This window comes from Aplidium turbinatum, chromosome 17 (assembly GCF_918807975.1).
Source record: "Aplidium turbinatum chromosome 17, kaAplTurb1.1, whole genome shotgun sequence".
Taxonomy (NCBI): domain Eukaryota; kingdom Metazoa; phylum Chordata; class Ascidiacea; order Aplousobranchia; family Polyclinidae; genus Aplidium; species Aplidium turbinatum.
Window position 1 is genome coordinate 4,412,314 of NC_137488.1, and position 14,244 is coordinate 4,426,557.

The window sequence follows — 14,244 nt, forward strand, 5'->3', positions numbered from 1 at the left end:
GTTATAATTAAGCTAAAAGCGAATAGCAGAAATTGTTTAATTGCAAAATGTGCAGTAGCTTACATGACTTTAAAAGGGCACCATTGCCCCCCTGTCCCTCCATGATGCCCCCCTGCCCCCCGCTTCCGGCGCCTCTGAGTAACAACTGAAAAATTGTTCACAAACAATTGACCTATCACCTGTTTACGAACAATTCACTATACGAACAATTGATGTATACGAAGAAATGATTTACGAAAAATTGTTTTACGAAGAAATAATTTTACGAACAAGTGTTTACGAACAATTGTTTTACGAACAACTGTTTACGGACAATTCACCTATAACCATTGTCATGTATTGCTTACAAACGTGAGTGTCATTCTATAGAGCTATTGCAACAGACGTTTACATTCCTAACTAGTATCCAACAAATCAAAAATACCTGCAACAAAGCAAGGAACTCCAATAGGCTTGTGAATATTGAGAGGACATTCAGATTCTGGCCAAGAAAAGTTAACCTGTGTTTCCAATGGAAGAGTAGGGGCAGTTGGTGTAGATCTCCCGAACCTTTCTATATTGCCAGTCTTTAATTTCCCACTTGCTGAAATATGCAACACAGCGCATGTTTGGTTTGGGGTACACTGACCATTAGCAATTTCCTTCGCGCACCTGGTTGCCTGTCATATATTGCAAATATTGCACAGCCCATCCCTGAAGGTTAACTGTTCTATTAAAGAGTACCAAAAATATATGACTTAAACTCAATTCCTTGTCGTGGCAGATTATTTCTTGGTCAATAACATTTGCAAATTAAAGTACTTAGTGATTTACAAATTCACTTCAAGATCACACAGAAAGAGGTACTTGTATGAGTTTAAATAATTGCAACCATCCCTTTTTGAAACATAAAAATTTGCAATTTTGTGAACTGAAATTTAGAAATATGTTTTCTGTTTATTTTAAAAAATACCAATTTAGACATCATTGAACATTCCACAATTTTTCTGTTTTTTAGCACTAGCAACACCTTGAAAAGTTGGGTTAAATTTTCAACTTTTATCTCAGCAACCAAAGTTAAGGCTCACTTGAGTTTTCATCCAATAACTCTTCATAGATTAAGTCACTGTTGCTATAAATAGTTCCTGCATCTATGAATGGAGTAAGGTCATTGATCTGTTCCCTCTGAGATGATGACGATGAGTTACCTGCAAATGAACACATGCATTGAAAGTAGCATCTCTTGTTTTAATTTTGCTTTTTGTTAATTAGATTGATTGATTGCGGGAATCGCGATCCTCGGACTAAGAAAGCCTCTTTGACAGTTTAATTTTGGAAGGTTTGCTGCCTGTGAACATTACGTTATCGAATTAGACAGGGTGAAGTTTTTGATTGTTGAAGTGTTGTTGATTGTAAGTTGTTCCATCCACTGGTAGCCACTAAATGAAGAGCAGTCCTTGAAATGCGCTGCTCAAGCGCACATCCCTAGTTGCACGTCGTTGTTGCACTTTCTTGCACCGTTTTTCATTAAATTTTACTTTAAGTTGAACTTAACCGTACGTTTTTGCATTCCCTGAATTAAAAATAAAAGAATACGGTAGTATCCACAGTTATATCTAAAGTCTTGTTAAACAGACTGATAATTTACCCCGTTAAATTTCTTGGCATAAGATTGATCGAACGATTCTTTAACTTAAAAAGATGGTCTGACTCAAAAAGAAACTTCTTATGAAGATTAATCCAGGCAGTTTGATATTATACTAGTAGTCTCCATTTGCGAAGACTTGAACACTGAACAGGTCCGGTACACAAGCTGACTGGATAAAATCTCCGCTTGCCTTAGAACAGAGGTCGGCAACCTGCGGCTCCGGAGCCACATGCGGCTCTTTCAGCCCTCTGCTCTGGCTCCCGTGACTTTAAACACTGCGAGCTTGGGCAATACAAAAAAATTTTGTTGTAACTTAATAACTGCTCTAGGCTATAGTTTAAACTAGTTTTGTTGAAAATTATGACTTACAAATCCGTTTAGTATGTTTTTTTTTCACCAAGATTTAATGCTTTTATCTTGCTAAGGAAAAAAACATTTAGGACTGTTAGGAATAATGGCGGCTCCTCACGGCTTACAATGCATGTATTGTATGCGGACAGATTCTGATTTGCCCGCCCCGTCTGTGAAACGTTAAAGAGCATATTGTTACGTGATTTACCGCACAATTAATGTTAGCATTATCTTATACCTGGCAGTGTCACAGTGCAGTTTGTAGTAGCCTGTAGTATTTTGTAAGCAGTTAAAAGTGTCAGATACTTACTCTTTGTTAAATATGTAAATCGCCATTAGTTATTAATCAGTAACTTTGGCAAATTTGCCAAATTATTGCCAGTATACCAGCGTTATCTTTACTAGTAAGCCTAGTTTCCGTAGTCTAGAGCAGGAGCAAAATTCAGGAGCAAATATCGCATTAGCTGGGTGAAATAAATGATTATTTGAAAATGTATGTTTTTACCCAATACTGTGCCCGTAGGTAGCCTACTAAAAAGGGTTGTGTTTAATAGTCAGGCTTTGTTTGTTGAAATTCTAGAATATTCGCATGTACAAAGCAAAAATTGAAAGAAATTCTACATGAAGTGTAGGCTATAATTACCTTTGGTTTTAGTGGCCAACTCGACAGTTACATGTTATGGCTCCGAATATGTCTTAATTTGAAGAAACTTGGGAACATTGGCTCTTTTAATGCTAAAGGTTGCCGACCTCTGCCTTAGAAGAATTCCATTCATTAGGTACCGCTGAATAGAGAGCTGTTCTTGAATGGTGTTAATCAAAAACGGTCATGATAAAACCAATGAAAAACTGAAGGATCTTTGTAGTGATTGCGATGGTTCAGTATTTTAAGTTTATGACATTTGATGTTCTATCAAATCTACTGGAGTGGATAGTTCAAAACATCAAGATCAATACAATGCTGGTTCGACTCTCGAGACGTGCGCTGAGTAAAATAATTTTGAAAAATAAAACGCAGACTTATCACTTTCAAGTCTGGCTTAGATTAACTTTAGATACTCAAATTAGGCTAGACTTGGTCGTATATGTAAAAAAATGACTTCATTTCGTTTTTTTTTCAGTTGTAAGTTTTAGTATATCTACTGGGTGTTTTATGTTATTGCCACTCATTGGTACATGCAGCAAAGAATCAACTTCAGCAACAGATCTTACATATTGGAATTTCTAAAGCTTCGGAACGGACGATTGGTAAACATGTTCTGTTTTCTTCACCGGATATTTCATCTCCTCTTGGAATTGGAATGTTAAAACAATCTTTGTCTTCATAATTACAATTGTTGCAATCTGTAAAAACAAAACATGTCTTCATTTACTTGTTAAAAAAGAAGCCTCATTTTATCCAAGCAAAAAAAGTGAATTTGAGACATGCTGTAATTTCTTATTGTTTTTAAATTGTTTATGCTTCCATGTGACATAAATTGGTAACAATTGTTGTCAAGGAACGACATTGCTGCTTATTCGTACATGCCAGTGCACACATTTTCAGTTTAGTATTACGCAGAAAAAACACAGCACTATACTACATGTAGAAATACATTCTTCAAAAAATTAACCTTTTTCAATGGTAGGGGTCGCAGAAATGTCATGAGATAAATACTGGCCGAAAAAGGCTAACATATGGGTATGTGTGGTAGACTTTGAAACATCTACATCTTGAAATTCTGTTGATACTTCGCGGGCGGATGGCAAAGGTCTTCCATTAGCAGCTTTACGTGGCTCGCCTGTAATTATAACCAAAACAATAACACATCGACGGATTTTAATAACACTGCAAACGTATGAAAACAGTAATGGAACTCTATGAGCAACCTAACTCATACCTCTTCCATCAGAGTAAGCAGCCGAGACAAGCCTCTTATGAGGGCGGCCTACTTGTCCAATAGAACCATCCAATGGATTGTTACAGCGTCCATCAGCAGTGTAGAACCTGGTGATTGTTTAATTGTTAGGTTTGTACTTACTGGAACTAAAATGAAGTGCAACCAGAAAACACGTGAAGAATTTAGTCCGATTGGTATTGGGCTACACTAAGTTTACAACTTTGTAGAAGCGTTACCACTGGGTAACTTTACCACGTTGCACTGAGTACAGACATTGTTCACGTGACAATTTTGCCGCGGTATATCTCTTGTTTCGCAATATTTCTTCTTCCATTTTGCTTGTTTTATGGCCTTCATGTTGTGTAGCGTTAATATCAAGGCGGCTGTCTTCTCAAACAGCAAAATTCGTCATTTTTACATTGATTCTACATTGATTTTGCCTTTTGGTTTGCGAAGTGGTAAGGGCACCTCCACGACGTTCCGAAGAGCGTCAGTCCTACTAGCTGTACTTTTGCCACGACACGCAATGACAAGGATAAAGATAAATAAGAAAAATACCTTTTTTGTCTTTCCGCATAGATGCAAAGTTTGCTCCATTTTTCTAGCAGATTACTCAAGTTGACTATACAGTACTTAACCAAATCAGCCGTTTTTACAATGATTGTACATTTGTAGACGTTAAATTAATCTTGAAAGGACAGATTTTGCTGGACGAGACAGTGGCTACCAAGGTTGAAAGTTTGAAGTTTTGCGTATTTTACTTGTTTTTGCTGGCAGCTGTTCCATTGAAGAATCAATGATAGATAATTGAGTAGGTTTATGAAACCAGATAACTACAAATTTTCAAAGAATGTTTTGAACTTGCGCTGTGATTACAGATGTAGATTTGAATTTTTATCAGTCGGATTTTCCTTGTTTGCCAAGCTCTTACCTTTCATGTTGAGAGGGACATTCAGGCAATGGTGTACATTCCTCTTCATGAACTAAAAAAAACATAAAGCATTTTTAGTAGTTTTTAAAACTCTAAAAACTTAAAGTTTTTAAAACTCTAGTTCTTCGTTCACACAAGATCTCGGTGTCGCGCACAATGAAACCAAAGACTGGCTTCTGTCCAGTTGCTTTTTTCAGTAGTCATGGAAAACATTGGTGGTAAGAGGTCGAATTCTGGTGCTATAGGCTCCAAAGACGATGATAAGTATGTCACGTTATTACCAACATTATGTTATCTACTGGTAAATGTAAACAGCGTTTCAATCTGCTGCAGCATAGATACTCGCAGAAATTGGTTTACTTTCAAGACAATTGGCTGACTGTATAGTTAACAACAGAACGACACTTACCATCAAGTGCACAACAGTAAGAAGTGAAGAATATAGCGACTAACACAATTTTAATTGCCCTCATTGCGACAAAAATTTTCAATTTTTAGTTTGTTTCTAAATTACTGTTTTGCTAAAAAGTGGTTGGAAATTTAAAAATTAAACTAAGCTAGAAAAAGCTTGACTTAGAAAAAGAAATAATACTCGATATCATTTTTTTCAAACTCCTTTTCAAAACTAAATTTATCAAACACAAACACAAATTAACCCAAAATTCACAACTAACCAGAATTTCATTTAAATTAAAAATTTTGCACTAAAAATACGCTTTAGATATTTTCAACTTTATTGCTTTAAAAACGTAGCAACAATAAATTTTTATCACAAACTTTTTTTCAGCTAAACTTCCTCTTTTGAAAATCGTATGTCCAACAAATTAGTAAAATCATTTTTCAGATCTGACTTTTAAGTCAACCTTTCCTTTTCTAACTTTCTTCTCAACAACGTAAGAATAATAAATTACTACATTGGGCTTTTTTTACTTGAACGAAAAGCAAAGTTCCGGTGAAGTTCGCGAGCGATTATTATGCGCTGCGATTGTTTACGGAAGCTTTGCGTTACGACGAAGATCCTGCGGAAAATCTCAAGTTTAAAGTAAACAAACGCAAGCTCTAGTCTTTTCTCATTTAAATCACAAATCAAGTCATTGGCATATGAAATAACCATATTGGCTTTCGCAATCGCAAATATTTTGAAAGTGCAAAGGACAAGGAACAAAAACTCATTTCCTTCATTAATCATAACTAAACAAACGGTTTCAATGCAACATCTGCATACATTTTGTATGACCACCAAATGGGGCTACCACCAATGGGGAGATTTCCCCATTCTTCCTGCCCATTCGTTTTTCTTTTCAGGTGGTGTGGCACATTTGTCTACCTACAAACATAATGTTTTGAGTTAGAGGATAAAACATGAGATCACCCAGCACAAGAACACACCATAAAACCTACCTCTGAAGGTGGCCATAAACAAGGCCAAATTGGATCCTCTAAAGCAGTGTTTTCCAACCGGAGTGCCATTTACAATACTCTGGGGTGCCACGATCTATTTCTCATATTCATTTATTATCTCTTTTCAAAGTTTTAGCTTGGATGTTGGATCATTGTTACTAAAAAAACTTGCAAACACGATTGTTTTTGTTGCATCATTGCATGTGTCCAGTATCTTGTCATACTATGTATGATGTTTCGTGGTCACAAATTCTTAGTGTGGCATCCTTCTTTTGTTGTGACTTTGTGATGCCACAGTGTCTGCACAAGTTGAGCTGATTATTCATTATTGTTCAACAGGTGAACGCTGCGCATGAAAAGTTTTTTTTTTCCATTTTGTCTACTCATGGAAAAAGCCTATATTTGCCTAAGTTTAACACTGACTTCGAAATAAGAAGGCCTACATCTGGTACATCAATGTAAATTTTGACATGGATATTTCGGAAAATGGCTGTGTCTAATCATAGATGACAAGTTTGTTTTAGAAATTAGCGATTCTATTATATCACAATATCGTCAATTTCGCAGGCCAACAAAAGCAAGAGTCATTTTATGATACTTCAAGGACACGAATTTCAAAATGCTTCAATTTTTTGAAATTGACTCTAGTTTTCAAGATACGGTACTGTATTCGACAATCAAAATATTTTTAAAATCGCTATTCAAAAGCCTCCAATTTCCACATCACTCATTTTTGGCCCTGTTTAGGCTACTATTAGATGTTATTATTGCACTTGTCTAGTTCATTTGGCTGCTATTGCAGCAAGTTCAAAACGCAAACAGGGGTTGATGAAATATGATTAATGAAGGAGGGCATGAATATTCAATCGAAATGATTGTGAATCAGTTTATCACAAAAAAAAATAGCATAACTGATAGTAATCTCAATACATTCAGTAATGTTTTGGAGCAAGGACAATTCTTTTCTGAAAACCATCTCTATCACCTACTGTAGTCAGAGATTTAGCTATCAAAGTGGAAGCTGAGATTTTGACTCCTCGTGGATCAATATGGCATTCTTAACTCCAAGGCCAAGATTACGTTCTTCTGTAACAAGGATGAAATTCTAAGTAGTTACAGTACTTTACTAAAGAACATAACTTTGTAATGGTCTTCGTACCTAGATGGGCGTCGTTCAGTACCATAATAATGAGTTGCGTTTGTTTACCGATACCTTTGTTTTGCTTTGTTGTCTAGTTTGTTTTAAGCAACACAATGTATGTAATCTGTAAGTAATTATAGTAGCCTAGGCTACATAGCAGGTCCGATACTGTTGAAATAAACAAATAACTTATATGTAGGCCTACTTCATCTAATTGTATCTTCAGGACTACTTCACATCAAATTTTGAGTGTTACTAGGCCAGCAAACTTTAAATAGCTGTTTGTTTGTAATTCAAGCTGCAAAATTACGTTTCACTTGCGATCAATTCAATTCAAATATTGTTATTAAACTTGTTCAACTTATCTCCAAAATTTAAGATTTAGAAAATCCTTGTGTTCATTCGAACACTCCACTTCTTTGGCTTCACTTATCACTCTCCTGGAATAACTAATAATCAGACAACTGCACCACACTTTGAAAAAGAAACAAAAAAACAATTTAACTCACCGACGCGTTCTCTCATAGGATGACACATGCCGTTCAAAGTAGAAAATTAAGAGGAATATATCAAACCCGATATGCCAAAAGCATGGTTGTTTAACAAATCCTGCGCAATCTTAAAATTTCCCGAACAGCAAAACTTACTATCTCTATCTAGACGAGGTTGCTTTTTCAAACTTTTATTTGTCACTTGATACTAGAGTAATACTTCCGATTCCACTGATGTTTCACTGGTCATTCCAGGCTCACCAGAAAAGAATTTGCAGCAAAGTTAGTACAGATGGTCAGAAAGTTTTCTATTTGATTTGGGAAAGGTTTTTGGGCTTAGGTCAAACATTTGATGATTGCTGCAATGTGAAAAGTGGTTTTGGTCTAATTTGTAGTCCAGTAATAGGGATAGCAATCTTCTTACATGTGCCATTTCAGTTTTTGAGTTTAAACAAACATTAGCTTGTTTATTTTGAAATTCGTGTTTTGGGTTATATTTTACGAAATATTCGTGGTTAGGGAAATCACTATACTAGACTAAATTTTTATTTTACTGTTTGGTGGCTGAAGTGGCTATTTTACCACCAGAGAGCTGAAGTGGGCCCGGTACCCCGAAGGGGGCCTGGTAGTTTACCATCTGACGGCTGAAGTGGCTGTTTTAACCTCTGATGGCAATTCCTTTAGATCTTGATAATGTTTGAAGTCGCGGGGAATCTTTTAAATCCGAGCCCCTTAAATATTCCGGGCTCGGGTCCAAAAGTACCACTTAGACCCCTCTGTCAACGCCCCTGCCACTGTTCAACCGTTTGATGGCAGTGATGTAGTTTCAGGTCTCTCATTAATCATGTTTCTTAGGATTTTACATAAACCGCATTGCGTTCTGTATTGGCTGCTCTGTTCTATTTTGGCTGCTTGTTTATGTTTGTGACTCAATAAATACTATTGTTTCTATATTTTTTTAGACATGAGTGAGGTAGTAGAGATCCCCACAATACTCAAGTGGGGCAGCGAGACAAAAAAAGATTAAGAACCGCTGTTCTAAGAGGTGCATGGTATTACAAGGATATTATATGCAAACACCACAAGACATTATATGCAGTCCATAATAGCAGCCTAAAATACTTATTCGCTGTCAGCAATGCAAAATACCCTGCCAAAGAGCCTTCGAGAGAATGTCATACTCACGCTCACTGATGACGTAAGTTCCAAGCTCGGAGCGAACAAAATGATGGGTATTGAGCTATGTGTGTTGAATGGAAAATTGTCCTTAAAATTAGTAGCTCAAGCGCATATCCCGACAGCCTAACTAGATTTCTTCAAAATCGCTACCGATAAATCTATAGACTGAACTGCTCATACCGATAACGCACGGTATACTCGAGGCTATGATAACGAATAGTAAGCAGCCTAGCCTGAACATCAACTCATGTCCCTGCATTAAATGAAAGATCATGCGGTATATCTTTATTAAATACAATACAAGTTTGGCAATGGGTCTTTAGAATTGTAGTAGTCGCAAATGTATCGCACGTTTAAACAAATACTGTTAAGAACAATTACGTTTTAACGATGCAGTACAAACTCTGTGATAGGTAAGTCACATCACAAACACTTAAACATACATTCACACCATTATTTCGGGACCACCCTCATAATATGACACCCTCTATATTACATAACCATCTTTTTGCAATAAATATCTGCCTATGAATAACTTGCACACGTCACACATCGCCCTCCCACCCTTGATAAGTCTTTGTAAGGTATTATTCGAATTCATTAATTGGCATAAAAACAAACGTCGCCTAGTCAGGAAGAATACAAATCAATAGCAATAATGATAAACGATATCAAAATTATGATTGAAAAAAAAAACAATTAATTTACAAGAATATAAACTCGCATTAACCGGCTAAATGGTTTAGTGGTTAGAAAGTCTCCCCTTTCAATAATTACGAGGCTTGGATTCAATAACCTACAGAGCAGAGTCATAGCATGAACTTATAAAGTTGATACTGAATCTTATTCCTGCTTGACAGGCAGCAAAGAATGCATTTATGGCAATGATGTAAGTATTTGCGAGTCTGTATGGCTGCTCTGAGACTATCTGCTCTGTAATTTGTTGAGAGCAACGCATATACTGTATGTGATGGATAAAGCGATATACAAAACACGCTATCATTTCTTAGAGGTACGGCAGCACATTGCACAGTCATGGAAGATTCTCACGGAGACGTTTGATTAATTAGCACATGGCGTGCAAACATCGCATGTTTTTGGACATGCTATAAGCACGTCGGGATAGCCTTTGGCCACATTACAATAACCAAGTTCATTCCAGTGACCACAAAATTCATTAGTGTCCTTACACGTTGAGCTGAAATACATCAGAAAAAGATTTAAAATAATTCGAAAAATTGAGTTTTTATTCAAATTATATTTATAATTAAAATCATTTAGTTTAAAACTTAAATAGAAATAATTCTCTTATTAACTTAATATATGATTGACACTTCACCAAACGTGAACTGCAGCTAGATCGTAATCATCAAATGCTGTTTCTACGATTGAAAGCTTTATTTTAGTAAGAGTCTTATTTTGATGCTTACCAATCTTTCGCCGTTGTTGTTGCTACAGTGGTCGTGGTTGGTGGCTCAGTTGGGCAAAGTTTACAAACTCCACATGACAGCGGGCAAGCAATAAGAGTGTCCGGGAAACCTTTCTTTTTATCACAGTAATTTCTTTTTTTCCATAAAGCGCAAGGTTTATCAGGAGAATCTTGACAATCTTGAAAAAGCAGAAAATTAACTCACAATTTTTTAACAAAGTTAGTGAATTATATTTTAATTACAGTAGCCCACACTGCGATCACAAATGCGATACAACAAAGAACAGACAACAACACGCGGCGAAGGGACATATTAATTTTCGAATCAGCTGCCCCCCCCTCCTTGGCTTGGCTTGCCATTAAGTGTCTTAGCCAAGACACAACCGCGTGGTGTGGAAGGGTGTCTTCCAAAGTCCTTTGTCGTGCAGACATTGTCACCACTCGGCCACGCGGACGACCCAGATAGCAAAACCTGTCATTTTTACATTGATTCAACGTTTGCAGACGTTGAATCAATGTAAAAATAACGTTTTTTTTGTTGTCTGGCGATACAAAAAAAAAATTAAAATTAAATTAAATTAAATTTTACATTTTTATTCCATTACATTTATAGAATTTTCATTCACCTTTGGTACATGCCAGTTCTGTAGGAGGAAGCTTACATGGCTTGCACAGTTTACAACTTGCTTTGCATTCGTTTGCATAAATCTTACAGGCATCTTTCACGTCTTTTTGCACTATTCCGCACCAAACTGGGCCTCTGGTGTCTAAGCAGGGTCCTGTAAAACAAACAAAAGTATGTGTATATTGAACTCCTCCCAGTTAGCTCAGTGGTTACTCGCCCGGCTCAAAATCACGCGGCGAGAGTTCGACTCTCGGGATGTGCGCTTGAGCAACGCATTTAAGGACTGCTCTCCATTCAGCAGCACCTAGTGAATGGAATAATTCCCCGGCAACAACACTTCAACAATCCGAAAACTTCACTCTGTCAATCTCTGTAACCGGCCTTGCGTCAAGAGCCTCCACAAGTAAGCGAAACTACCAGGAATAACCAATCAAGGCTTTGTCAGTCCGAGAATAAAGATTCAAAACCAACTCATTAGTAAACATGAACTTTGTTAAATAAATTCATCGATCCAATGCAAAATGATGGTAATATCGAAAATATAAGTTTCCAATGCCATTCAGTGAAACCAATGAAAGTGTACAGACATGAAATTGCAAACTCACCAAGATCACAGGTCGCGGGAGGTTTACCACCACCACGGGTAGATACTCCTGTCAATGTTGCTTTTGATCCCGTACATGGCGTGCATAAGCCACAAGCCCTTTGGCAGGCGATGCTTGTTGCAAAGCTAGCACATTGTTTATTCAAGAATATGCATACATTTGTTCCAGCCAAATCTTTACAATTGTTTTCTGTAATAAAATTTATTGTTTTATCTTTTAGTAATAGATTACATAAAATATGCAAAACATTGAACTTCAGTAAATTCGACAAACTTTACATTTGAATTTAGTTCTGTTTGAATTAGCGGTTCAGTTTGTTTTTATTCCTTGCTATCACGATAATAAATAGTGTAGGCTAAGTCATCGTTAGAAGTCAGGCAAGTCAGACAAATGATAAGAGCTATAATACGTAGAAACTAGTTTTATAGTTAAAAGTTCTCTTCAATTACAATTTTAATAGATTTGAAATTTTACATGTTGATTATTATCTAGTGTATTGACCTAAAGTCTTATAGTTATATATAATATTTGATCTTTTCTATTCTTTTACTATATTATCTACTTTTTTAACACTTTCATTAAGTTTTATAATCATCTTAATAGTATATCATTTTTTATTATTGTTGCAGTTTATACTGATGAAGCCACACTTGTGTAGCGAAAGCTTTGTATTTAAATAAACCGATTCTTCTGATTTGGTGTGATATTGTTTACTTTATTTACATTTAAGTTTTGAAAATATTTTTGCATAATTGATCTTTGCTTTTTATAAGGCATAACATATTGGAATTGCAATGAACTATTTACATTAAATATAAACCATATTTAAAGAAGTTGGTTTAAATTTAATGTCTATTTTTAGAACAGTAAAACTTTTCTTTGATTACTTACGGCATGCAAGTTGAGAATACACTTGGTGTCCACAAAGAATAAGAATTGCTGATAAATAAATTGCTTCCATTTTAAGACTTCTTAAAAGCTTTGGGGTCTTCTGTTAAGTCAATTCAACTTGAATTTAATGTGTAGTAATTCTTTGAATAACTGATATTTAAAAAACCTAAAACAAATCATTATTTTTTTACTTTCATGAAATTTACCCAACGAAAAACAAAGCTTCTTTTTGTGTGGCTCTAAAATCGTTTCAATATTTTAAGAACTTTGTAGCAGGTGTCTATCAAACTCTAAGGAATAAAACTGAATTATGATGCTATCAAGCTTTCAATCTTACATCAAGAAACCTTAACGAAATGTCCAGATTGGTTGTTAAATCAACTTCCTGTGCGTTTGAAATTAATACAAACATCTACTGAGAGGGGAATGCAGCACCTATACGATGTGATCACATGTTAAAGCTTTTATGAAGATTCAATCAGCAAAAATAAGACTCATTATTTAGTTACTTTAAGCACCTTTGTTTGTGTTTGTTAATGCACACGCGTTGCAATAACAATATTGTTTTGTTCTTATTCTTGCTTTATACTGAATTCAATCGGAATGTTGTCAGTATGCACAGTGTTAGTAAATGGTGTTATTCCAATAATAAGTTTCTCCCCAAAAAGGAAAACAAAACTTTTTGTAAAAAAATAAAGGCAAATGACGATTGAAAGAAATCATGGTATAGGGGATTTTAATCAATGCAGTGGTTATTCATCAAAGTGCGTGTTTGCGCCATCTGTTGAGTTATACCACAAAGGTGTCTCAACCGTCTGGGGTGATCGAGTGACTTTTCCTCTTAGCTGTACAACAACGCGAAGTAGTACCTTCTTGTAAGGATGCTGCTAAGGTATGGACCGCAGACCATTTATTATCGATTGTAACATTTACTGCCCCTCAAATTGAGCAGAGAGTCTGTGTGCTGTGGGCAACGAAGCCACAGACTTGCTGTTTTCTCATAGCTTCCAGGAAGAGGCCTTGAGAAGATAATTTGGGCTCGGTACCAATAAAATTTTCGGCCCCAAATTGAAAAACTTCTAAGAAACACGCATTGTATCCAAAGAACAGGGGTGGTTTTTTCAAGTTCACGGGCCCTTTGGAAAAGTTACCGCCCCTGAAATGATCTCGCGCCCAGTTCCAAAAGCAACTGTTGGACCCCCTGTCAACGCCACTGCTTCTAGGTGCAGTCTTGGGAAACACTGATAACCTACATGGTAAGGTGATGGATCATTGCACCAAAAGCTCAAAAGACTACAATAACCATGAAGCGTCGTTACCAGCATATTTCGCTTATTAGAAACTTTAAATGTTAATTCAGCCTACTGCAGCATGCGTGCACGTAAAAAAGAGTTCACTTTCAAAGTATGCTCGATCCCATCTTTATTTATAGCGTAACCTACCCACTATGAAGTGCGCAACATAACACGACTGAGATGACCAACGCAGCACAACTGATACAATTTTAAGCGCCAACGTTGTTAAAAAAATTATAAATTTGCTTATTTCTGAAAACTCATTTGTTTTGCCGATAAAGAATTGCAGTAACGAAGCGAAAGAAATCATTGATGTGATCAGCAATTTCAAAGATTTTTCCCATTATTTCTTTTTCAAAATTTCTTTTAAAAAACTGAATAGGCTTCACTGAATAAAT

General features: G+C 36.1%; 2 protein-coding genes across 2 annotated transcripts; both read right to left on the reverse strand.

Moving 5' to 3' along the window:
* Positions 1-7: 7 nt before the first annotated feature.
* LOC145786878 (peroxidasin-like) lies at positions 8-5,308 on the reverse strand. The gene is made up of 8 exons (XM_082598619.1): positions 5,199-5,308; positions 4,790-4,841; positions 3,859-3,965; positions 3,592-3,759; positions 3,191-3,322; positions 1,068-1,187; positions 425-583; positions 8-12 (listed from the first exon to the last, which is right to left on the reverse strand). The coding sequence occupies exons 1-8, from the start codon at positions 5,260-5,262 to the stop codon at positions 8-10; spliced, it is 807 nt and encodes a 268-aa protein (XP_082454745.1). The 5' UTR covers positions 5,263-5,308.
* A 3,962-nt stretch (positions 5,309-9,270) lies between these two features.
* LOC145786591 (uncharacterized) lies at positions 9,271-12,680 on the reverse strand. The gene is made up of 5 exons (XM_082598274.1): positions 12,552-12,680; positions 11,661-11,849; positions 11,057-11,209; positions 10,432-10,609; positions 9,271-10,199 (listed from the first exon to the last, which is right to left on the reverse strand). Exons 1-5 carry the CDS (start codon positions 12,619-12,621, stop codon positions 10,064-10,066), a joined length of 726 nt encoding a protein of 241 aa, XP_082454400.1. The 5' UTR covers positions 12,622-12,680; the 3' UTR covers positions 9,271-10,063.
* Between the last annotated feature and the right edge of the window lie 1,564 nt (positions 12,681-14,244).

Excerpts from the sequence above, each read along its gene's own strand:
- LOC145786878 (XM_082598619.1), bottom strand. The coding sequence starts at position 5,262 with ATGAGGGCAATTAAAATTGTGTTAGTCGCTATATTCTTCACTTCTTAC. Across the intron at positions 4,842-5,198 it reads TTACTGTTGTGCACTTGATG|TTCATGAAGAGGAATGTACA; the intron begins GTAAGTGTCGTT and ends TGTTTTTTTTAG. Across the intron at positions 3,966-4,789 it reads TGTCCCTCTCAACATGAAAG|GTTCTACACTGCTGATGGAC; the intron begins GTAAGAGCTTGG and ends AACAATCACCAG.
- LOC145786591 (XM_082598274.1), bottom strand. The coding sequence starts at position 12,621 with ATGGAAGCAATTTATTTATCAGCAATTCTTATTCTTTGTGGACACCAA. Across the intron at positions 11,850-12,551 it reads GTATTCTCAACTTGCATGCC|AAAACAATTGTAAAGATTTG; the intron begins GTAAGTAATCAA and ends ATTTTATTACAG. Across the intron at positions 11,210-11,660 it reads TCCCGCGACCTGTGATCTTG|GACCCTGCTTAGACACCAGA; the intron begins GTGAGTTTGCAA and ends TTTGTTTTACAG.